This window comes from Pithys albifrons, chromosome 5 (genome assembly GCF_047495875.1).
Source record: "Pithys albifrons albifrons isolate INPA30051 chromosome 5, PitAlb_v1, whole genome shotgun sequence".
Classification (NCBI taxonomy): Eukaryota; Metazoa; Chordata; class Aves; order Passeriformes; family Thamnophilidae; genus Pithys; species Pithys albifrons.
Window position 1 is genome coordinate 52798487 of NC_092462.1, and position 25878 is coordinate 52824364.

The 25878-nt window shown below is 37.5% G+C and overlaps 1 protein-coding gene across 1 annotated transcript; it reads left to right on the forward strand.

Moving 5' to 3' along the window:
- Positions 1 to 1784: 1784 nt before the first annotated feature.
- Positions 1785 to 25492, forward strand: RELL1 (RELT like 1). The gene is made up of 7 exons (XM_071556655.1): positions 1785 to 1960; positions 12833 to 13072; positions 14814 to 14885; positions 16178 to 16235; positions 18769 to 18999; positions 19676 to 19863; positions 23135 to 25492. The coding sequence occupies exons 1-6, from the start codon at positions 1873 to 1875 to the stop codon at positions 19854 to 19856; spliced, it is 870 nt and encodes a 289-aa protein (XP_071412756.1). The 5' UTR covers positions 1785 to 1872; the 3' UTR covers positions 19857 to 19863; positions 23135 to 25492.
- Positions 25493 to 25878: the final 386 nt, after the last annotated feature.

Here is a 25878-nt window from a genome sequence, read left to right on the forward strand (position 1 = left end):
CTTACAGCATCTGTTCTCAGGACTGCTGTACTGCCTTTTCTACTTGGCCACTGAGCAGCCAACAGCACCCAGCTAAGTGTTGCAGAATTTGCTCCTGTAAGGATTCAACTTGTAAAAACAATTGTAAAATTATGGTATTAATAGATACTAAAAATGGAAATGTAAACAAGTATCTAAACAAGGAATGTGTGCTCTGTCACTAGACTCAGAAAATGCTTATTTTCTGGACAAGACTTTTCCCCTTGTGCCTCAAAACATAAAAGACAGCATTTTTACTTTTTATGTGTCAATATGTTTATCTCAAGTAGTAAATCATCCTAATATTTTAATCTGTGTATCCCTGAGAAACTTATTGCATTAAAAACAGAGGCTACAGTTTATATGATGAATAGAGCTGACAGTCAAGCACAAAGATTATTTCCAGAGTGCTTTATCTTTGTCAAGTGCATAAATTGAGCTGATTCACTATTTTTGAGAATATGATTTTCTGCATGTTTTATTTACTAGAAGACTGTGGGAGAGTGCAGGGATGAGATGGGGTGATTGTCCCAGACAAAAAGGTGGCAGTCTGGTATTCTGAATCTCCCTGTGGAAAAGTCCAGTCAGGGGCTGATAAGGGTATTTCTGCACACAACATTGCTACCGGTTGAAAAAAATCATTCACTAATGTACCTGCATTTATAATTACTGCAATATTGTTTCTTAAATGAATAGTGTCTTTTTTATTTGGTTATTTAAAATTAGTAAAAGCAAGTAAATAAATTAGATTAAAAAGAATTACAATATTTTTACTCTTAAGCCATAATTGCCTCTGCCTTGATACAAGGATACAGCTTTTGTTTGGTGGCATGTCAGTAGAAAAGTCCAGCTGTGGTTGCTGAAATATGAAGTAGGCCAAGGTCTAAGCATGGGAGTTAGTTTACCAGAGTATACATCTAACCTGGAGTTCAGCTGCGAAGATTTTAGGAACAAAGCATAGACTTGAGGCATAGTGCATGACAAGAAGAGTGCGAGCGTGAGCAATACGTGCTAAGGGTCTGCGAATGCAGGGTCACAGTTTGGTCACATTTAGCTTCTCAACAGCCGCGTGTGCCGGTGTGAGTCCTGCACGGGTGGCAATAACAATGCCCTGCCCTTACAGTATAGAACCTCAGCGGAGCTCAGTCACAAACCGGCCCCATGCGGGTGTCGGGTTGCTAAAGTGCAGAGCGATTTCCCTGCCGTACCTCCTCAGACCTGGGCCATGCTATGCCCAGGCAGCGAAGAAGCCCCCGGCATGGCGAGCATGGCCACAGGGCTGCAGTGACAGATGAGCCTTCCCCGCCCACGGCTGAAACCCACCGGTGCCAAGGGAGACACCTCCAAACCTGTCTGGGCAACTCCCTGAGGGTGGCACCACACTCGGGTGTCAAATGCAGCACAGGGGGGTTACCCCGGGCCCTTCAGGACAAAGCGCCCTGCGCCAATCTCGTACCCTCCTGCACCCCGGGGTGCCCGGCGACTGCCCGGTTGAGGGAGCCGGGCGGGCCGGGCTCAGGAGACCACGTCTGGGAGCTGCAATATTAAACTGCTTCTGGGAGTCGGGGGCGGCCTTCGTGTAACCCCCACTGGAGTGTTTCAGAAACGCCAGCCCCTTGCTCAAGGCCGGCCGGGGCACCCCCGGCACAGCCCCGCTCTTCCCCTGGCCCAGCCCCGCTCTGCCCCTAGCCCCTCGTCCCGCTCTCCCCCCCGCATACCCCGCCCCGGGCCGGGCCGGCGGCCTCGCGCAGGCGCTGTGCGGGCAGGGCGCGCCCGTGGCCGCTGGGCCGGGGCGGCAGGGCGGCAGCAGCGGCGCCGCTGCGAGCGGGGAGCAGCGCGGGCGAGGCGCCGGGAATGGCTCCGGCAGCGACCGGCGGCGTTTCACCGACTGCGCCATCGCTGGGCCCGACGGCTGCCTGGCTGCTCAACAGCTCCGCTCTCGGTGGGTCGCTGCGGCCTCGGTCCTTCCCCGGGGGAGGGGGGAAGCGTCATCCGGGGACCCCCTCGCTCCCTGCCGGCGGCTCCTGAGCCTGTCCGCCCACTGTGACCTCGGTGGGCTGTGCAGCCTCTCCCGCTGCCCGGGTGCCTCGGCTGGCCGCGCTTCTGCCGGGAGCCTCTCCGCTCTCGGCCCGCGTCCGGAGCGGGTTCCGCGGGGATCCCCGGCGGGAGAGCGGCACGGCGGGGCGCGGCGCCCTCCGCGGGCAGTCCCGGGCAGCGAGGGGGCCGACCCTCCGCGGGCAGCGGCCGAGGTTTCCCGCCTGCCCGCGGCGCGCTCGGGGCGGGCGTTGCCGGGTCCCGCTCGGGCGGGCTGCGAGTGCCCGCAGCGATCACAGGGCTCTTGTGTCGCGACAGCCCTGGCCTGATGATTCAGGCGGTCACAGTCACGAGTTGCGGGGAAAAAAGAAAAAGTCTGTAAAGAGATGTACAGGCTCGAGTCTGGCAACTCCTTCGTAGTTGATTCATTTAATCTGAATTGGACGGCTCTTAAGATAGAAGTGCTTTAAAGAATTGTTTCTACTTCAGCCTCTCATGCGAGGTTAAACTTGGCATAGCGACCAGGTTTTGGAAGTTAAGTTGATTGTAACCCCTGAGAACTCTGAAGAGCCTTCACACGCATACCGTCATCAGAAGAATTAGTTCAAAATTACATTTTCTGACCCCACCTGTTACAGTACTAATAATCTCAAAGTGAAACTGAGTTTGTGGCCTGTGCTTTTTTTGTGAGGTGTTTGTGCTTCTCAAACACTTGTGTTAAAAGCTGATGCTCATTTTTACCTGGTATGACTTTCAAATTGATCAGAATCACCTCTGGGTTGTATGACATGGGTAAGAGTGTACCAGCTTGTTTGAGAGTAAACTTTAAACTTGCTGGAAACAGTTAGGGTGGCCATAATTACTAGCAAAAAATTAGGCAATATTTGTTTCTAGTTTCTAATCTTTCTACGCTTCCTTTTGCGCATCTGTATGTTACTTGGTGCAGGCCAGCTTGGATGAAAAGTGTGAGGTATCCACCACCTGCTGTTTTCTGAAAGCAAGAGGAATGGAAGGCTTGTCATCCAGTCCGTCCTTCTCTTCAGAAAAATGGAAAGAAATAAGTATCACTAGGCATCCTGAATTTCAGACTTGTGTTGACTGGTAGCTAGTTAGCTAGTGCTATCTGAGGATCTACTTTTTTTTTTTTTTAAGTTTTATGTGCAGAGGTAGGAGCAGGAGAGGAATTAAATCTTTCTTCTCGATCATAATTGCCCTCTGATGGTTGTTACTTCAGCATATTGCTGCATGTTTCTACATGTTGTGATTATATTGCACAGTTTACCTACTACTGGCATCTTGAAGAGAGTGTAAACAGATGTTTTAGTAATCCAGTGGATGTGTATACATAGGCTTATACTGATTGTTTACAGATGTTTATACTTAGGATTCCTTTATTGAGCTTGAAGGCAATTATGCTGGAGGACTTAGTACACTCTGCGTTTGTAGGGTTAATAACAGCAATTCAGTCTGGTGTATCTAGATGAATAGGACTGTACTTCTGCAAGCTAAAAATTGGCGACTCTAGCAAGAGATGGGAAACCTATGAAAGAATTCCCTTCTTCCTCTGTGTTTGACAAATGCTTTCTGTCAATGTATCTGCTGTATCACAAGATCAGAGTAAATCTCTTCACACAAGAGATGTACTGGCTTTGGTTAAAATTGATTTTTGACTCCTGTAAACTACTGGGTGTTAGCTTGCATTGATGTAATGTGATTGGTAGCATTGATTTAATGCTGCTCACTAGATACTGATTGCACTGGTAAACTTATCTGTGATATGCAATAGTTTTAAATATCTGATGTGTCCAGGAAGGATTTTATTTCATTTTTTTTAACCAGCCAAACTGGTGAAGTGTGCTTTATTAAATGCACATGGTGGCTCTTTGCAGTGTGTGTGGTATTTGAAAACTGAAATTTAAGGTGAAGTTTTCCAGCAGAAATGCAGGTGCAAAGCATCAGTTCTGTGTATTTTTGCAGTAGGAACTATGTGCTGCTCAAGCAGTGACCAAAGCAATTACACCATAAGCACTGCAATTTTAGTACTGATAAATAGCGAATGTGAGCTTTTTATCTCTGTATATATTTCTACAGCATTATCAACCACATATTGTGCCTTACAAAGAATGGACTGAATCTCTGTTACTTCCCTTAATAGTTCAGTTTTTCCCTTTTTCAACAGGACAGAACTGCTCTAGATACTCTTTTTTTTCTCATTGAATTGTGAATGATGTCAGATGCCTTCATGGTGTGACTGTTTGGACTGGCTGGTGACTGACAAGATGATTTATTAGGTTCTGTCTTCCCTTTTGGTTCCCAACAAGCTCTATCTGGCAGTGTGGGAATGGCAATGCTTTAAAATTGCTGAGGGTTACAGGCACTCTACAGTAGTGCTTTTAGCTACAGTTTGCTGTGAGTAGGAGATGTCCTTACATAGCAGGTATTTCCTTTCTGAATTCCCACTCCCAGGGTTTCAGAGAATATGGCCTAAAACTTTTTGCAGACAACTTATTGGAAGTGTTGATAGGGTGTGTAACTCAGAAAGAATTGGGATTAGTAAAAAAAACTTGTCAGGGCAGAGACTTACCTCCCAGAGCAGAAAGCTTTCTTTCCAGACCTACTGCAAAATTTGCCTGCAGTCAAAATTTGTGTAGTGACTTCAGTGAGCCAAAGACTGTCTCTCATGTAAGGACTTTTTGCAGGCTCCAGCCTGAGGTACTATGAAAAACTTCTTTCTTATGATTATGAGCACAATGTTGGGTAGGAAGGATGCTGTTAAATGGGTCATCACTGAGACTTGCTGCATGTGTCTTACTATCAGTGTTCACAAAGTAGGTGCATGATCTTAGAATGATCTTTAAAGAAATGTGATTGATCTTTCTGCTCACTTTCTTGAGATACTGCTTCTGACAAATCTGATGAAGATTTTGAAGTCTGTTTTTAACAGCAATTCTTAATCAACCCTGATTAACCTCTAAAGCAATTGGCAGTGCTGTAACTGGTTGTCAGTATGTTCTTTCATCATGTGGCTTCCTTTTTGTCATCATGCTTCCTGATTATTTCACTTACAGTTGTAGGTACTGATTACTACAAGGAAGCTAAAAGTTGAGTGGAATTCACAAACTTGTTAAATGTTCTACTGTGATACGTGTTTTTCCTTTGTTATTCAGTTTATGCATATTCCCTAAAGTACAATTTCCTTGAACAATAGACAAAGCAAGTGATAGGCAATAGGTTTTCTTCACTTTAGAGATTTTTCTTCTAGAAAATAAACATTTTTTAACCTCTTCTTTGCTGGCTTTTCTAGTTTGTCTGCTTTCTTCTGTAGCTAGCAACATACTAGTGAGGTTGAGAAGCCTAAAAGTTTCCTAAATATTTGTGTATATGTATATGTTTTGGGCAGTGGTATATTTTGACTTGTGATTGAAATGCCTTGTTATTTTACCAGCTTAGTTTTGCAAAAGCAATTTGACTGTAGTATCCACAACAGATGAATACTGTTTAAATCAGGTAACTTGTAAAAAGTGTGTTTAATTTGAAGTTGAATCAAACTTTTCTTGTTCAATTTACTACTGGTAAAAGGACTGAAAACCTGTATTAAATAAGTGCATGATTACCATCAGAGTAAATGAATTGCCTGAATTATTTCACTGCTAAGCACTGGAATTAAGGAAATGAAATTTGACTTTGACAGTAGAAACTTCTACTGCATCTCTAGTAGGATGCTTTATTGTATCTCTGAGTAAGGTGAACTTACTGAATGAAAGTTGTAGCTGATTTAGAACTTCTCGTAAGAAAATATCCACCACTCCTGAAATGCCAAGAGATATAAGCTGCTATTTAATTAATTTCACTAAAACCTAATTAAATTTTTAAAAAATAAAATCAGTTTTCTTAAATTCTTGCGAGTGAGGTATTTAGTGTGTATTTAGGAAATTGAGCTAATAAACAAGGGGTTTTATTTTTATGCCCAAATTTAAAAGTGTGTAATTTAAAATGCAAAAAGGTTTTACTTTAAACGATACTTAAAACGAATGCTGTAAATCAAAGAGCATCTCCAGACTGAGTATCCTGAACTGGTGAAGGTGTTCCAGCTAATGACAGGGGAATTGGGGATACATAGTTCTTTCCAAGTCATTCTATGATCCATCCACCTTAGATGTCTGGCTTGGAGGTAGGAAGTTTCAGTAGAGTTTAACATAGTTCAGAATATACTTCCTCTAGAGCCAGAAGAGGGTGAAGCACTAGGTATGATCATCAGGTGCCTTTTCCTTGCAGAGTGGGCTGGGGCCACAGGCTGGCTGACCATTCCTCCTTGTGGCATTGCCAGCTTTACCAGTGCTTTGATGATGCCCTTTTAACAGTGTGTAGGTCTTCCTGGTGAATTGAACCAGAAGTGATCCAGGTATGAAAAAAAGAAAAAGGAGAAAAAAATCGCTAGAAAACTGCAAAAATAAAAAAAAAGAACCAAAGTCCACCCATGGAAACCATATGCTTTGTAATTATTTTGAACCTTAAGTGATTGCTCTTTTTCTGCAGGTGGGTGGACTGGCGTGTTAATGGTGAGGATGGGGAGAAATGCATAAACTGATGCTGCTATTGAGGCATATTTTCCAGCTATGCTTAGCTGAGATGCTTGGGCAGATTATGTGCCGAATCTGAATATTTCATTTGGTACTTAAATAGGTTTTACATGATCATATTTAATTTCTTTAAATATTAATTAACATTAGTGCCAACAGTAGTTTGTATACTGTGAGATTAATAACTATGTTTCATTTTCCTGCCTGAAAGCAGGGAATATGATCCTGTAACTCGTTGAACTTTAGGGAGAAGAAAATAGCGAATATATATGTACCTATTTTTAGCAGGTAGATTACTAGATAAATCAAATTCATAAAATGTAAACAAAGCTAATTTTAAAAGGCATGCCATAAGAGATAAATGGCATGGGCATATAAGGCAAAATCCAGAGTAACCAAATAGGATTCTTTATCAGTAGAGCAGAGAGAAGATTACATCATTGTTTATGGGCCACTTTCTGTAAATTAAACAATACAAAAACAAGTGAGATGTGCTTGAAGCAATCATCTGGGTGGTAGATTATGCTTAGGTTTAGTATAGGAGATGCAGAAAAATACAGTGCATTATTTTAATGATGATTGTATATTGCTTATATAAGATCTAAACAATTTTTATCTTTGTTATGAAAAATATTTACTTTTCAAGAATATGAGATGTTCTTTAACTAAGATTAAGATTAAATATTTCTAGAAATTTCTCATGTGCTTTATGAAAAGTTTGAGAATTGTGTATTTATATCAATACAAAGGCAAAGCTTTGAGATAACTGGGACTTATATGGGGAGAGGTCCAAGTGATCATGCCAAGTGTGAAGTCTTTTCAAATATATGCAGCTAAAACCAAGGGAAGATTAATTCTGCAACTCAGTGTAAGCAGAATCTGATACTGTGGTAGTAGGTTCTAAAGGAGGTGTTCTGACCCTTCATTTGCAGTGAGAAAGAATAGGTGGGGAGGGTGAGCTGTTACCTTTGCAGGATCTTTAGCCACATTTGGCAGATAAATTGTCTCGGTTAATCTCGCTTTTTAACAGCAGGTGAAGTGGGATGACCTCTCTTAACGTGCTCCCATCTCTGTTTTGTGAGGTCATAAAACCTCAGAGGGGAAAGAAAGTGTGTTACATAGTAGTACCTTTGCTTACATGTTCTGCTCTAGCTTCATTCTCATCCCAGCCTTGAAGACATTGTGGTCTTGGCATATTTTGTGGTCAAACATTATTTTACTAATAAAAATAATGTAGGGAATATGATATTTAACCATGTAAAAATTACAATATAATGAAAGACAAAATTTTTTTTCATTAATGTTCTAACTTTTTTCCTCCTATGTTCTGTTTCCTAAAGGTGCTGTAAAATGTTCTTGGGCAATTGCTAGGGTGGAAGAATGTAACCTTTGTGTCAGAGTGACACTGGTTAGAACCAGTGTAAAAGTCTTGTCTGAGGTTGACTGTCCTTGTATTTTACTTCCTAGGTAAAGAATAAGTAAAGGCGGGCAATATTCAACTTCAGTACCCAGCATGTATTCATGGTAATAACAAGAGTACATGAGAACTGAATTAGCAGCATGAGTGCAATTTATGATTTATATTTTTAAACATCACTTTAAATGTGCTGAATATTGCTCCTAAATATTTTTGTTTGGATCCCATCTTCAAGTAATTTTGATATGTAGACTGGTATACAATGAGTGGCATAGAAAAATGCCAGGACAACAAAACACTGAAGCAAAAGAATTCCTTTATGAATTGACTTGAAGCAAGAAGATTGCTATGGCCTGAACTTGTCATTAAGCCGTGTGAATCACGAGAATGAGGTAGTCTGATAGTAAGCATGATGTGCCTCTGGCGAAGGGAAGAAGGAATGTGCAATAAATGATGTACCTATGATTTCGGGAATAAAATACATTGCTTGTTTAGATAGGCAAAACTTGGCTTTGCATTATGTCATAACTGCTGAGATTTTTGAGGACAGACTCTGCAAGGTGTTTGGTAACAAAAGCTGAGTACTTTGCTCTGCTTATGAAGTTACACAGCACCAAGTATTTGATTCAGCTAGTTAATTTCTTCAAGGATATTTTTGGTTTGCTTTTGATGAATTTTTACATCTGTAAACAAAAAAAAGAATGGCATCAAGCAGTTTATGGACTTTGTAAATGATGTGTTTTTATAGAAATGTAATTGATTTAATGTTTTAATAATAACAAGCAAAATACCTTGCAAAGTTATTTGTTTTTTGTTGAATCTTAGTGGGAGAGTTGGATTTTTAGATATCTAAGGACAACCAAAGAAGAGTCATGTAGGCTTATGTGTATCAACCAGTATGTTGAAGTATCCATGTTAATTGAATGTATTTTTTGAATGAAAAAATTACTGAGTATGTTTTCCTGCCTAGTTCAAAAACTCTGTAAATGTTAACTCAATTAGCAGACCAATCTATGCTACAGAGTATTCAGTTGATAAATTACGAGTTTTTCAACATTCTTCTGTCAGGAAAAAAAATGCCAGTATAGGTACAATTCACCCTTTAGCTTCCATAAATTGCATCTGTTGTTTGAGGATTTGTGTAGATTGTCATCACCTGTTGGCTGCAGGTGAGATTGCAGCTGACGAGGTTTTCTTATTGGCATTTTATGTGTCAGTCTACGAGCAGAAGTACTAAATCACAAAACAGATTATGTGGGAAGAAAAAGAGAGAAGAAAGAAACCATGGTTCTTAACATGCAAGCATTTACAGGTGTTATATATTAGGTAGGCTGGGAATTGCAATCTGAGTGGTTTCTGACAGTTTGCTCTTTCAGAGGGTGAAAATATTAAATTACGTATGTTTTCAGTGGCTGTGTCAAGCTGATGGGGTTTTGAGTTCATTATTTAAAAATAATTATGTAGGACATTGTACTTTAGTATTTTTTAATAGAATCATAGAATGGTAAGGGTTGGAAGGGACTGTAAAGATAATCTAGTCACAACTTGCAGTGCCGTGGACAGGGACACCTCTCACTAGATCAGGTTGTTCAAGGCCTTGTCCAACCTGGCCTTGAACACTGCCAGGGTTAGGACATCCACAGTCTCCCTGGATGCCCTGTTCCAGTGTCTCCCAACCCTCACAGTTAAGAATTTTTTATACATAATTAATCCTCCTGCCCCTCTTTGTGGAGCATACTCTGAGACTAAGGCTCCACGTTACTACAATTACTCTGGGAAACCTTGTTCTAGCCGTGCTTGGCAATCCTGGCTCATGGTTGGTTATTTCCCTTTTTCATCTTATTGAGTCTGTGGATTGTCTTAATAGAGAAGTTTGCCAAACCACAGGTTATACCGATTAAAATTACTTCTTAAAAACTGAAGACTTTTTGTGGCATTTTTTTCTTAAAACTGGTAATCTCAGTAGTCCAGTTTAAAACTGCTTTCAGGGTTACAGTGTGTCAGGAGCACAGCTGGTGGGGTAGCAGAGGACTGAACAGGAAGGGATGTCCTAAAGCCACTTTGCATCTGGAGAAATTTCCATGAGCCACAACTTGAAAAGCCTGAAGCATGGGCCTTTAGCCATGTGATAGGACCCACTTGCTGTCTTAGATTTGAAGTAGGAATTGCCTACTATGGTTATGAAGAAAATAGTAAGAGATGTTGTGGGGTTTTTGGACAATGCATGCCGTTCATGCCACAAAGAGAGGGAGAAAACTAAAAAGTGGAATTGGATTCATAACCTAAAAAATTGAATTGGATTTATTTCATAGCCCTTCCACGAAATAGCTTGACTAACAAGTGGCTGTTGATAGTAGGGAGGTCTTTGCCATTCATTCCTAAAATGGATACTATGCAGGAAAATCCAAAGCATCTGCATATTTTTGTCTTATATTTGAACATGTAAGGTACTTACTTATTAATACCCTTCAGAGCTTGTGATGTGTACTGTTTCAGATGGATTTCTTAAATTCTGAGCTGTTGTCATCATTAAAGTTATACTTCTCTAGTGTGATGGCTTTTCTCCTGCCTCCCGATTTGTGGCTTTTGCCACCTGATGAGCTAGCAAAAAAAAAAAAAAGTTGGTATATTAAAGTTTGAATTATAAATTTTTGGAAAGCAGATGAACTGCATGTAAGATCAACTTTCTCAGTTAACATGATTGTGTCCCTTACCCTTTTCTTTTTTTAACTTGTAGTATAAAACAGTTGCAACCTTAAACTTTTAAATTGTATCTATTGTTCAGTTGTCCTACTCCGATACAAGTTAAAGCTTCTAAAGGTTACTTATTAGTAAATTCTGCATACAGTTATCAATAGTATTGCTGGCCTTGGGAAAGTGAATAGCTTTCTCTTTTGGTTTTGTGAATAAAAGACCATCTGACTTTGTCCAATGCAAATATCCTGAGATTTTGTTTTAATGTTTAGCTTCGTGATCTAGTAATTAATTTGTTTGCATTTTTTTTCCATTTTTCTGCATTACTACTATTTTCTAGAAAATTAGATTCTAGAAATGCTTAATACATCTTTTTCCTTGCTGCTAATTGGGGTATATAAATTGTTATTTCGAATAATTTTCTTTTTTTTTTTTCACTTTGAGTAAGTCTTGTGTATTGCTTATTACTCGACAGTCCAAAACTGTTCTGAAAAATTCAGAAATACTTTAAAATGAAAGGTTTAATGTTTGAAAAGATATAAAGAAAGCTTGGGTAACTACCAAACTGCAGTTCTACAAATTTTTTCTTCGCGGTCACCTTACTGGTGTTCCTCAACACCAGTATACAGCAATACAGCCAATGCAAGAGATGTTTGTGGAATAACAGTCTTCCTGCAATTTTCTGGAGGCTTCCATTATTTTATTTTTTTAAAGGAAGGGATTTGATTGTTTGTTGTGAAAGTGTCACTGTCATGTAAATGATTTTCTGCTTACTTTCCATTCCTTCGATGAGTTTGATGAACGGAATGGATGTGAATCATCTTGTTCATTTTAATGCAAGTATGTGGAAAATATGTTGAAGTAGTGTTAGTTTTTATTGGTCTTGCTTGTTGTCATTCTTTCCTACTCCCAAAAAATTGTTTTCAGCTGAAGTGGAGCAGAAGACTAGAAGGTAGAAACGTAGGAATGTTTTGGCATTTTAGAAAAGTAATGTTTAAGTCTTTTATTATATGGGGTGGGAAGTGTGTATAAGCTTGAAGGGCTCAGAAAGAATTTTGAGTGTGCAAACCTGTAATTTTGAATTTATCTAAGTCGTTGAACTTTTATACTTTGATATGTGAGAAGATACTGAGTTTTTAATTTATTTGTGTATAATGGCCATAAAAGGGAGCAGATACTGGAACAGTTGCCCAAAAATGTGGAATGTTCAGCATTCAGATGGAGCTTACCTGGGCAACCTGATCTCATCAGTGCTGCTTTTAGCAGCATTTGGACTGATGAACTTCAGCGGTCCCTTCTAATGTAAATATTCTGTACTTTTGGTAGTTCAGAATCTCAATTTATAACATGGAATATACATCTGTGAAATTCAGAACTTAATTGAAACAAAAATGTTTAATTGTGAATGTAGAGGTAATGTGTGACTATGCTGCAACTTAAAATCTTTGCAAACGAGAAGAATTCTCTTTCACATCCTGTTTCAAGTTTAAATACAAAATGCTTTCAAAATCTCAGACAAGCAAAGAATGAGCTCACCTTATACTGTTTAGTACAGGGTAAATGTTCTTTCTTTTGGGAGATCACACTGTCAAGAAAAGAATTAAGGTTATTTCTCTCACACTTGATACTTTTTCTTTGCAAGGGTCAATACTAAATCCTGTGTTTTCTTGCATATTGGGGAAGAATCCACATTTTGTTGCCAATTTTTTATGAACTTAGGACTGGAGGAATGGTGTAGCATTTTCCTTGCTGATGTGAACAAGGAGTACTGGTGGTGTTATTCTTCTGTGAAATATGCGAGCCCTCTATTTGAGATTACAAGCCTGTCAGGCTAGAATATTGTTGGTTCTTCACTGTTATAGTGAAGAAGTATCACGTGGGTTTTTTGGATGTTAGATGTTTTGTAATTGTTTGGTGAAGAGGGAACATCTACTGCTAGGGATGTAAGTTTTCAGCCAGTAGAGTGTGTGTTGCCCACAGAAAGTACATCCCATTGACACTGTGGGGATTTGGTTGTGCTTGTAATTTTCTAAATGCTTTCAAGTGATTTACAGTGTATAGTGATAACTGTGTTTATTCATTTACGTAGATGGAGAGGCTGCCCGGGTTTTATTAATCTCTGGCTTACAGACAACTACTTTGACAACTAAAACTGGCGACAGTGATGGCAAATCTGAACACCTAGAGTATATTGCATTTGCTTTGGTTCCTGTTTTCTTCATCATGGGTCTTTTGGGCATCCTTATCTGCCATGTCCTTAAGAAAAAAGGATATCGTTGTACAACAGAGGCTGAAGAAGTAGAAGAAGAAAAACCTGATGAAAAAATAGGTAATTGAGTGTAATAAACCAGTTCCTATTTCTGTACATTGCAACTACTATGAAATAATTTATTGTGAGACTTCTGTCATTTGTCTATATTTGACATCAAAGCAATATTAAGAAAAATATTTTTATTATTATGTGTCAATTGTGTTTTGATCTTTGCCAGTCAAAACCAGCAGTGTTCCAATTTCCCATTCAAGTCCTCTAACTTCAGTTAAGAGCTTACAGAGGGATCAAAGTATCAGTATATTTGTTTGCAACTCCACAGTGCAGTCGGAGTCACCAGATTACTTTTCTGCATTCTACATGCTGTTTACAACAAAGTATTAGTATACATAGCTCTATGTGAGGAGTGGCAAAAGGCTGCCATTCAAAACCTAAAATCTTAGTTTTATGTTTAGCAATCTTAATTTGTTCCTTTTGTGCTGTCATGGTCATCTCTCCTCTCCATACAAAAATCAACCCTTTGGACTGAATGTCTGCATTCTGTTTTATGTAAAATGTCTCCTATTTGTAATTTCTTCTTGAAGATACGTTTCTTTTTGTCCTAATGTTTGTTTGTGCCCTTGTTTTTATGGTTCCTTATTCCCATATGTTCTTACCTGGGGGGGAAAAAAAGGGATATTATCACTTGGGGAGGGATAGAGTAACCCAGTATAGCATTTGGCTAAGTAAAAACAAGAGCCAAGTCACTTGTAAATACTCTGGGCCTCCTCCTTCCTCTCTTAATTTCTTTCAGTAGGTTCATAATGAACATAAATTACAGTGGCTCTGTGGTAAGGGCAAAGACATGTGGTGCAGTAATGATGTGTCAGGGTGTTCTTAAGCATTTACTGCCTGGGGCATGTGAGCAGAGAGTGGAACTGTCTCATCTGTGAATTCACCTGAGTGGTAACAGCAAAGGAGTTGTAGTGAAAGGGGGGCATCACCTACAGCTTGGTTTTGGGAAGTAGCTGTGTCTGAAGTTACTTTGCAAAGTTGCAGGTATTAAGAAGAGGTGTGGGCACAGAGATGGGGAAGTCCCTTATTTACTATGCAGCAAAAATTTAGTGTCTTTCCTGTCAAGCTTGCCTCAGTCCTGTTTCTTTCATAAAGCTTTGTAACAGTTATTAGGGAAGGGCAGAGTTGTGCCTCTTGATTGTTCTAGTGCCCCACTGATCTTTTTTCAGCCTGCAGAAGTTATTCTGGGGAAGCTCTCAGTATTGTTAGTGGGTCCATGCTATTCCAAGAGTTTTCAGATTTTTTTTTCATTCTAGAAATCAATTATTATGTCCTTTTAGATGTGGTGAAAACCTTAAATTGAATCCCTCTCATATTAGAAGCCAGTAATACCTGTTTTAGACTGGAGACTTTGGACAGTTTAATGATTTAGTTTGATTTGGGTTTTTATTCTCTCTGTTGTTAGAATTAGAAATACTTCTCTCTTGTTTATCTCCCGCTTGCTAGCTAGAGAAGAAATTTTGATCTATGCTTGTGAAAATGCTGAGTTATTTAATTCTTAGGTGAATTTGTTAGAGCTGATGTATAAATCATAAACATGTGTTCGTACTTCTTCCTGAATGAGAACTAAAACGTCTTACCTAAGCTTTTCTTACATAGTGACAACAGATCTTGTCTCTTTTCAAACATAGTTTCTTCTGACGTGTTTGTTTTTGTTATGGCTTTTTTTTTAAATTTTGTTTTTAAACAATTCAGTTCTTGATTCAGAAGGCCAAGATACTGACAATATATTTATTTCTTTGCACAGAAATGAATGAAACTATACATGAGAATAGTGACACTGTTGGACAAATTGTTAACTACATCATGAAAAATGAAGGTATAGTATTGTGACATTGAGGTTACCAGCCTTTGTGACGGTGTTCTATAACAAATACATTTTTTTCTGATAATATTTTATATATTTTTTTAAACATAATTTTTCTAGTAAATATGTGTTATCATTTAATAACCAATTTATTCATGCTTAGCTCTTTAAAATTGTCTTCAGAAGGCAATAACTTCAAGCAGAATAGGGAAGGTTTTTGCTTATCTGAGAATTATTTTGCATGGTAAGACAAGGCCATGCATTTCCTGATATTTCAACTGTTTAGGTATTTTTTTTCATTCAACCTTTTGCTTTATTTGTGAAGTAAAAGCTCAAGGTTGCTTTCTTGGTGGCAGTGTTTAAAGCCTGTGGAAACTTCTATGTTTTGACTAGATTAAACCTTTTGACCTGAAGTGATTGTTGTGGTTTTTGTCTTATGAAAGGCTTGTGCATAACTGAGACAATAGAGTGTATTACTGCTAATGTTGAATATCAGACATGGTATCTTCATGCGCTGTGTGTGCAAAGTAGATGATAAAGAGGAAGATATGACTGAAAAAATAAAATAATAGTTAAGCATCCTGTGGAATGCTTGGTTAGTTTAGAATGTATTTATCCAATAGAAGAAACATTTAGGAGACTGGATGTTTTTATAGTATAAGAACCTTTAGCCTCTTAATTTTACTTTTCTGTGAGTCAGTCCTAAGCATGAAGTGGCTTTGAATTACTTCTGAATGAAGACTTGTCCTCTGGAAAAGTGGGGTTTGGAGTTTGTGTGTGGGATTTTTTGGATTTTGTTGTTTGGGGTATTTTGTTTGTTTGTTTGCTTGTTTTTGTTTTTTGTTTTTAATTTCTTTTTTTTACTGTTAGGGTTTTTAGCTTGTGTATTTTTCCTTGAGGTTGGGATTAGGTAATTCATGTGTTTTTGAGACTATATGAGCAATTGATAGTTCTTGGCTGATAATTCATTTGCATTTTGTAGGGTTCACTTAAACCAGTGTTTTCAATCTGAAGTTGCTTTAAACATGTGAGGTGATTCAGAGATCTTGTTTGAGAGTTCCGTGCAGATGGCTACGTTACATGGCTTGTATTGGGGTGGAGCTATGAACTGTAATTTTAGTTGCTTATGTTAGAATTATATTTACATTTTTTCCTGTAATTTTATGACTTTTTGGAGATATATGTAATGCAGTCATCTTTCTTTCAGATGACATTTCTTTGAGGAACTTTTAATTTTGCTTTTTGGTTTTTTTTTTAAGTTAGAGCTGTTCACTTTTGAAGAGTTCTGTTTATTCTCATTGCAGCAAATGCTGATGTGTTAAAGGCCATGGTAGCAGATAGCAGTGTCTTTGAACCTGAAAGGTAATTACTCATCATTTTAATGCATGTTTCCTGGGGCAACTGAAAACATACCCTTTCAAAGGACTTTGTTTCCCAAGCACTTTTAAGACTATATTGCTTGCTTGAGCTACCAGCTAAGAGGATAATACTTTGATTTCCTGTGGTGTGAGTCCCTAAATGCCCCTGATTAGTGACTGGCTCCTCTGGTTATGTGTTCTAGGTGTGTGATACAGTTTTACTCCTTTTTGAGCTAAAGATCACTGGTTTGCTTCAGGGTGAAGTTACTTAGAAGATGCCTTAGTCCAAAGCTAGTCTGACTTGAGAAAACAGAAGCAGCATTCATTTAATTTGTATGGATGTTGACTTAAAATAGACATCTCATTCTATGTCTCCTTCTGGTTTACTTTTCTTCTTTGTAATTGTGGGAATATACATTGGCTGACCTACCTCTTACATTTTTTTCACTGCTTTCCTATTTACGTAATTATGTAGTGAAAGTAGTTCAGCCTTACAGATGCATCATGTGTAAAAGTACTTGTATCTGTACCTAAGTACCCTTAACTATATATACTATTCATCTAAGTACTCTTTATATGTAACCCTGGGTTCATATTTAAGGCAAAGAAAATGGAATTTCAAGTAGTGTTGTGTCACCTATAAAAGAAGTAGGAGCATATAGTTTTAGCAACCATTAATCACCTTTTAATGGTGAGAGGCTTGGTTATTGAAGAAAAAAATTGAGCTTACAAAAGGATTTTTTGTCAAGTATGGGAATTATTTTTAAACTTTGATAGTGCGGTAGAAATATTGGTCTGAATTTTAACTCAATCTTTTTGCACAGGCATGAGCAATATTATTTGGGAAGTGTTAGACTATAGTTTCAGTGATGAATTAAAATATGAAAAGTAAGAGGGAGGGAAAAATTACTGTTTGCTCTTACAGAATTTGACAGACACTCCTAAGGCTTTTGTAATCAAGTGTAAAACCACTGTGTATCTTAAGTTCAATGCAGTATAAAATACTTACTAATTATACAGTAATAATGACTGAGTAAAATCTACACTTCTGCTGCTTGAAGCTGTTAGTTCCTGCCTTTGCTTCAGGTACTGAACAGATTTTATTTCCCTTAACAGCAATTTCTTGCTTATTTGAAGACCATTAAATTTCTCATGTCAATATTTTTATTTGGAAAATAAGCATCCAAGTAACTCAAGTTTTCTATGGCATGTTTAACTTCTTTAATGTGTACTTTCTGTTCTCCTTTGGAGTCTCTTCAGTTTGTTAATATTTTTCTTGAAATAACATTTCTTATCCTTCATGGTACAATCAGCTGTGCCATGGTTAATTCTGAATAAGGTAACTTTAGGTTCACAGGTTATACTCATGTTATTTCCACTGTGAAGTCTGTCATTTTTAATCAAGAACATGTTAATGATTCATGTTCAGCTCATGGTTATCGTTTTCTGAAGAATGATCATCTGTCTAGTCACTTTGTAATCTGTTTGTGTAAAGGTTTTCTGCTAAAACATTGAAAATCGTGTTGTCCTTACTGCAATACATTCAATATTTTTAGTAATATTTGCATATATATAAGTGTCTTTCACACTCTTCTCTGACCATACTAATTGCTTATCTTGTCCTCCACAGTTACTATGGGTGATCCAAAGTCTGTGGGTACTCTAGCTATTCTTCTGTTCCATTACCCAGTGAACTATTTAAAAAATTGAATATCATCAGGACCAGAATTAACCACATTTAGTATGTCTTTCCTGTTTCGTAGTAACTACCGATATATAACTTTCTGTATATATTTTTAATTTTTTTTTTTTTTACAAGCTGTGCTACCTTACCCTACAGTTACTTCACCTTTCATGAGTTCTGGCTTGCTTTAGGAGAATGTGTTGCAAGACAATGTCAAAATTGATGCTGAAGTTTTAAAAAGTGCATCTGGTTTCAATCTGTGCTATCTGTTTTTCTATTTAGAAGAAAATTATACTGATTTGATCAGATATTCTCAGATGCCTTTTGGTTGTTGTCCTGCTTTTTCTTTAAATTTTTCTCTCCTGAAACTAAATGATCTGTTAATTCCTTTTGTCTTTGTGGTAGACACTGTAGTTTTGTGTCTTTTCAATATTATGGGACTTTGCTCTTCTTCTGTGAGTTCTTTGAGATACTGTAACAATTCTGAAATACTTTCTGTAGTTATCCAAGAGGGAATGTAATCAGTTTATTCGCTATCTTCATCAGTATAAGTTCATGTAACTTGTTCTCTTCTATTTTAGACAGATTTTTTTTTTTATCTTCATTTCTCTGCCTTTATGTTGGTTACCTTAACCGAATGACTGCAGCTCAATTAATTTCTGGAAGTGATTTTGACTGCAAAAATATGGCATTGGATGGAATCTTAAAGCAAAAATTCTCACAAATAAAGGATCACTGAAAAAACTAGCTATTCGCTAAACATAACTGAAGGTTATATTTTATCCTTTTTTTCATTTTTAAGAAACAGGATTTTATAGTAAACATTAAATTTCCTTTATACTTTTTCTTACAGCCCTTTATCTCCTACCTCTCCTGAGAGTCCAGGGACCCCTTTGTCACCGGGTGTTGTTCCATTCAAACACAACTGCAAAGCTCATCACTTCCATACTGTTGGAGGAGTGGTAGAAAAGGATGTTTGTAGTCGTTGTAGTCACAAACGATGGCATCTTATAAAGCCAGCTCACAAAAACAAAGAGAACAGAAGAAGTCGTATCGGGGAAGTTACAGTGCTTTCTGTGGGAAGGTAAGCCCTAGGTTACTTTGTTGTACTCTTTTCTTCGGAGTACTGCAGTGGCCCGTGTTGGATCAGATGTCCATTGTTTCATCTCTGATTATAGCAATAGTGATTTTTTTTTTAATAACCCTGTTAGTAGTAGATTGAAATTATTTCTGGAAGAAGTAAATGTGATTTTTTTTTTTTTTTGCTAAGAACTATGTAAAAACATGGAGATTTACTATGGGTATCAATTCAGTGCTATTGCTCTATTGATACAGGCTAAAAAGAAACAAGGATTGCATACTAATAAATTCCTCTGTTTCTGAATTTGGTATTTCTCAAGTAAGGGTGAGCTATGGAAACCACTTCATTTTCCTTGTTATTTTATTTTCTAACTTATTGGAGTTACCTTATTTGTAGTTCTCTTTGAACGTTACTGTTCTAAGAGGTAGTATACAGTCTGGATTCTGCTTTTAAACACAATTCCCTGAGAAAGTGTGATTCAGCAGTAGTGAGTACTAGAAATACATGTGGTAATAGGAAGGAAGATTGCTGTGGACTGAAGTGGGGTCTGTGTCAGTGTCTGTTTGGACATCTAGTTCTTGGCACCTGAAAATTTGTTCCTTCTCATAGGATGGGTCCTGAGAATGATCTAACTAATCTCTGGGAAAATACAACTCCATCTTTCTTTTGTTTATTTCAGATTTCGAGTCACAAAAGTGGAGCACAAATCAAATTCCAAAGAACGGAAAAGCTTGATGTCTGTTACTGGCATGGAGAGTGTCAATGGTGACATGGCTGCCACGCCTGCAAAACAAGAAGTGAGTGAAGCACCTGCCACACCTGTGAAACAGGAAATGAAGGAGAGGAGAAACTCAGAGTAAACTGCAGGTATCAAACATTTGGAACTCGTATTGAAAGTGCTATGTTGTGAAATATGTGAAGTAATGAGTAAAGTTGAAAATGTATCAGATCTGTGTGAAAACTCATCTTTCAATTTCAAAACTTTCTACACAAGTCTGCAAAATTTATATTTCATCACTCAGTTAATGATAAATATATTGGTAAAGGCTAACTTACCCACCAGGTTCTTATCTAATTGTTTTTTCAGACTTTGTAATTTGAGATGTTGAGGAGGTGGCATCACTAGTGCAAGATATGAAACATGTGTGTATTAATTTTTGACAGTAAACAGTGATGCAGATTTAGTGGCAGTGTTCTTATTCCCAAAACAAACAAGTGCTACTGACTGTTATATCACTGGAATAACTACAGTGCTGTTTCCTTATGCTTGCTGCTTTGTTCTGTGTGCTTATACAAGATGATGCTTACTAGATACTTCTCCGATAGATCAGTGGAGCTTTGACTAATAACAATGGAGGCACATGAAACTGCTTCTGTCACAGGGATCTAACTAAGCCAGGCTGTTGGGGTTTTCTTGTGAGTCATTAAACTTAAGTGAATTGCTTAAGATACCCTGTTAAGCATGTGAAAAACATGTCTGGCATGATTTTGGAATGCAACCCTGACTGCGTTTGTTTTTTTAACAGTTAAGAATATTGGGGGAAAAAACCACTGTGAGTTAATAAGGTTTGCTAATTGATTATCTAATTGATGGTCATCTAATTAATGACACTGATTGGTAATATGAAGGGGAAAGGTGATTTTAGACAAATGTGATTCAACATTCAGACTTGACCCTTGAGAAAGAAAGGTTCTGGTGTGACATAATGAAGGTACTGGACTTGAAGACAGTGAACAAAGTGCACAGTGCTCTGTATGCTAAGAGAAAGGGTAGAGTTATGTCTGCTCAGTCCAGTTTCAAAGTCTTGGTAACTTCAAATAGAAGAGGGAAATGCACAAGAGGAAATTGGGTTTGTTTAAAAATGCAGCAAGACTCGAATTCCCCTGAGTATCTTGAGGTTAAAGCAGAGAGCTGGTGTGTAATGGGATACTTCCTTCCAACCTTTGCTGGCAGCATAGGTTTGACTGCTAAACTAAGCAGAATGTACTTGTCTGGCCCCTGTTTTATAATTACACACAGGGTTTTTTTTGAACCATTGCTGTAGAGGAAGAAAAACTTGGAGATATATGATATGATATGCTTCCAAATATTTAAAAAGTTGAGGAGGGTAATGAAGTTAATTGTTTTATTTGCTCAGGAGGTAAGAAGGTAATAATAGACTAAATTGCAAGGAGGTAGAGTTCAGGTTTCAAAAATTAAGAAGTTGGAACGAGCTATTGCATCTTTATTGCTGGACTCCTGTAAAACCAGTCTGGACAAATGCTTGTCAATGCCAGTGCTTTGCTTTTTGTTCTGTAACAAATTTTGGCAAATAGTAGCTACCTATTGGCTACTCTTTCTTTGCTGTTGTGTAATCTGTGAAGGACCTACAGATCTTACTCTTACTTTCTGATTCAGTATTATGTCCTTGTGCTCAGGTGGTTTTTTTATGGTTTCTTTTTTATTTCTTCTCTTTTTAAAAATCAATATTAGCTAAATGTAGTAGAAGATAACCTCTTCCTTCACTGGCTGTGTTGGCATTTCCATGCCCAGCTAATTGCTTTGTTACTCCTATGACTATTTTTATTTCTTTTTCCTATATCTCTAATGGTAGCATCATCAGATTGTTCATAATGTGATTTTTTTTTTTACTTGAAGGCAGGCTAGTTATCTTCTCTTTAAACATGAGAAATAAGGAAAAAAGGGCATATATGAAAATAAATTCCAGTGTACTGTGATTTAAAACAAAAAAAATTGAAATCACTCTAAAAATGTATAGTCCAGTTTTCTCCAATTTGTCCTTTCGTAAATAAGAAAGCTGTTTCCTGTAATTACATAAAAGTTCTAGAAATTTAAACCATTACTACTTTAATCTAAAAATAAGCTGTTCTCTAGAGAGATATGATAGTAAAGCTATAAAAAAATTGTCCATTTATGGCAGCTTTTTATTGTAGAACGTCTCTTAGGATTAAAGTTTTGCCCCTTCTGAAAACAGATGTTTTAAGAGCAGAGTAATTGCTCCGCAGAATCTTTTGGTCTCTGCAGTCCAACAGAGCTGTTTTGTAAATCATCTGGGAAACTGTCCAGGCTTGTTTGATGTGTACGACAAAAAATAAGCAGATTTTGCTTGAAAGGCTCTGATACTGTTCCCCAGTATGGTTCTAGATCAGTTTTTGTCCACTGTCCTGAAAAGCTGTTCACATGTAAACAGGTAGTAGTTAGACCTTTACTTCAATTACTTATTTCAGACATATATTAAATTACTGGAGCTTAATTTACTGAAATTGAACAAATAAACAGCATTTAAGACTTTGTGCCTCCAGTCAATAAATTTCTGATTAATTTCTGATTAAAAGCTTATAGTTTTGAATTTGGCTCAGATCTTCAGGTGGAGAGGAAGAAGGCAAACACAGATGCGTGTTTAACTGCTGCCAGAAAAGGTTTGTTCTGTCATTTTCAGCAGTAGGTTTGTGCTTTGTGGCTGACTAACCACTGTGACTGAGAGTTCCTGTATGAGATGGAATTCCTGAGTTAGGCAGTACATGAGTGATGTAGAATTGCCGGTTGCTTGTGTTCACTGCTATTCTCAACTTCAGGGTTTTTTCCCCTAAACTGACATGTTCTGAAGTGACCTCTGTAGTGTTTCAGCTTACCCAGCATCTCGCTGGCTGCATCATTTGAAGCTGTAGCATGTCTTCTCCATGTGTCCAAGGTCCATGTTCTCAGCACTCCATTTCATCAGCATATTTGAACCACGCTTAATGGCACGTAAAAAAAAAGTAGTAGATACACAGCTGATTGTTGAAGTCAAAACTTTTGAGTTGACCTCTTGCATGGCCATTTTAAGTACTGGGTAACAAAAACTGCTACTGGTACACTGAAGCTTTGTAACATATTCCACTCCTAGGGCTTTGCATACTGCGGTGTGATTTGTCATTTTTCCATGTGTTTGATTGTTCTTTTCAGGAGTACCAGCTGATTTTTAGTTCATCTTTAGGATTTCACATGCTGAACTTGGAATGCCCAGCAACCACTTCATGCAATTGTGGGGATTTTTTTCCATTTCAGAGCATCTACTAGCTTTTTAATCGATGTGTTAATCCTAAAAGTAATTTTGCTATTTAGGTTTACTTTTAGAATTGTTTTCTTCTCTTACAGGTGGAACTTTTAGAAGAAGCTTGTCTGTGAGCACTTTGGAGAAAACTGAAAACTCCCAAGAGATGCATACTATTTAAGGAAATGTATTTATGGCACTGCAGCATTTTACAAGTTCCGTGATGGCATTCATGCAAGGTTCAACACTTAATAGTTTTTGACCAGTAAAATCAGTAAGATTTAGGCACTTAAATACTGTTGAGCTATGTGGACATCATACCAAATGGCTTCATCTTGGAAAGCAATCATACATACAAGTTTTGGACAGGAAAGGTAAAAGCCCGGTTTTGTACTTAGGCAAACTCAATATTATGAGTAATACCATGACCCTGTAGGTAAACTGTGTTCACCCCAGTGGTCCATCTGGATTTTTCTTCTTCTTCTGTCCACTTCAGAATTGACAAGTGTTTTCTGAGGATAAAAGCCAGCCTTCAAAGGATGAAAATATTCTTTTAATCTAACTGCTAGTAGCCAAGTAAAACATACAAGGAAATAATTATATCAGCCAAATCTGCATGTGTGCCTCTAATACGTAAGCCCTCAAACTCTGTGAAGGGTACTTTCACAGTAGAGTGGTTGAACTATATGCAGATGTTAAATTTAAATTGTCTTCCCCACTCCTTACCTTCCCTTGCTGCTCAACACAGACTGAAGAGCAACTTTTATTATGCAGTTGGATGAGCTCTGGGGAAGGTTGCTTTCCTTGAGGCCTTTCGTTCTCCCATTTTATTGTAACTACTCACTCTTATTTGAAGAATGCCTAATAGTTTTGCTTTTCTTTTTTTGTTTTTACCCACAGGTTCCTTATTAAGCTAAGGCAACATATTTCAACCCTTAGATAAGGATATGGAATATTTGGCATAAAAAAATTTATGGAGTATATACTAAAGTGCTTCAGAGTGGCTTTATTGGACTGAGGGTAGCTGTTTTCATTGGCACCAAAATCTTAAGCCAGTGTCACTCCCTTCATATTTTAAGTGTGACTTACTGCTAAAAATACCCATGGTATTGTGATGTTAATTCTTTATGTGTACTTATGATCTCTGCTTTGTCCTGTTACTTGTTTGGGGGAAGAAAAATTTCTGTAATGCTTAGCAAACTTTTCTATGTAATAGAAACAAAAAATAACATTTGTTCTGAGTGCCTAAGAATATAAAATCTAATGTAATGCATTTTAATAGAGATTGCACTATATTCTGAGAACTGTAACTTAATCTGCTTTATGAATTCACTGAAAATCAGTGTATGTTTTTGAAATGGATTTATTTTATAATAATACCTTCAGTCATTTTAACCCAAGTGTTCTAAACTGTTTCTCCTTTATAGCTGAGAATTGTTCTTCATCAGTTTATGCAGTGTTAACAATCAGTGTGTACAAAATTAATCTGGCTTGTGTACTAGATACTCATGTGTCTTGTCAGGAAACATTAGGTTTTTTACTCTCGGTGAAAATGTGTGTTTGCTTGTGGTCTTCCTTCTGCTTGTATCCACAAGATATTGACTAGGCCTATCAATATGTAACTTTTCAACAATGCTGTATTTGCCGAAAAACCTCACACCACTTCCCACCAAAACTTTAAATATAACAAATGTTTTATTGGTTTTTTTTAAATGGATATTTTTCGAGAAAATTGTCTGTCCTTGAGAACCCAGAATAACTGTTTGGCCAGGAGTGGAACTTGAGTGTTTAGCATCCCTGCTGCCCTTAATTTAAACTGGGTTTATGAAATCTCTTCAGTATTTAAGTACAACATAAACACGAAGCTCACCTTACAGGCATACATTAAACTTCACTTGATTATTTGTGTGAAGAACTAGTATTTCTGGAAGATTTAATTAGTATCAATTATAGTAGTGAGCTTTCAGTTTCTAAGAGATTGCTAGCTATGAGTATGAAATGTTGCTGGAAAAAGGGAATATTGGGCAAAACCAAGCAGTTTCAAATAATTTTCAGAAAGGAGTTACACAATTACAGACTGTCCCAAAAGCTTTTTTATAAAAAAAGGGCAATTTATTTTGGTGTTTTGATATGATGGGTTAGTACTGCAAATAAATTTGTCAAAAGAATGGAAGAAAGCTTAAACAGAAATATGTATTTTTTTACTTATTATAAAACATAAGGTGTTATAAGACCTGATATGTACAAGAACTGAATTTATGCATTGCTGCTTGAGTAAGAGAGAATTTTGAAACTGTGCCTCTTTCATTGCCTTTAACACTACACTGCTATTTTATAGAGATATGGATATTGCCTTATTAGTCTGCCTTTCTTAAATTCGCATATCAAATGTGTTTTTAACAAAATAGTTTATATACAATTTTTATACTATCAAGCAGTAAATAAAACATATTGATTCTTAAGCTTGCTTGTGACTTCCTTAAGCCTGCAGCCCTGCTGTGAAATTTCACACAATGTATTGTGCAATCTCTTTGCATCCTAAGTTTTTGTTTATGTAGGCAGTGAGAAGGTGCAGTTGTTGTGTAATGTACTTCAGAGCAGTTTTATTTTCTTCAGAAAGGATAATTGCAAATACTATGTTAGTTCCATATTTTATATGGGAAAGAAGGAAATCTGTGCTTTAATCCAAGGCGGTATCTGATCAGATTAAAAGTATAAAGACTTTTAACTTTTTGTTATATTTGACATCAAGCTTTTAAGAAATATGCAACATTTTCCTCTATTCTTTTTGTAAGGTAGGGAACGAAAAATCATGAGTGACAGGAAGCTCTTTGCAGTTATTTCCTCT

What these genes read in the sequence shown, in the direction of transcription:
- RELL1 (XM_071556655.1), top strand. Translation starts at nt 1,873, where the DNA reads ATGGCTCCGGCAGCGACCGGCGGCGTTTCACCGACTGCGCCATCGCTG. An exon ending in AGTGTCTTTGAACCTGAAAG is followed by an intron (nt 16,236 to 18,768) that starts GTAATTACTCAT and finishes TTTTTCTTACAG; the next exon opens with CCCTTTATCTCCTACCTCTC. An exon ending in ACAGTGCTTTCTGTGGGAAG is followed by an intron (nt 19,000 to 19,675) that starts GTAAGCCCTAGG and finishes TGTTTATTTCAG; the next exon opens with ATTTCGAGTCACAAAAGTGG.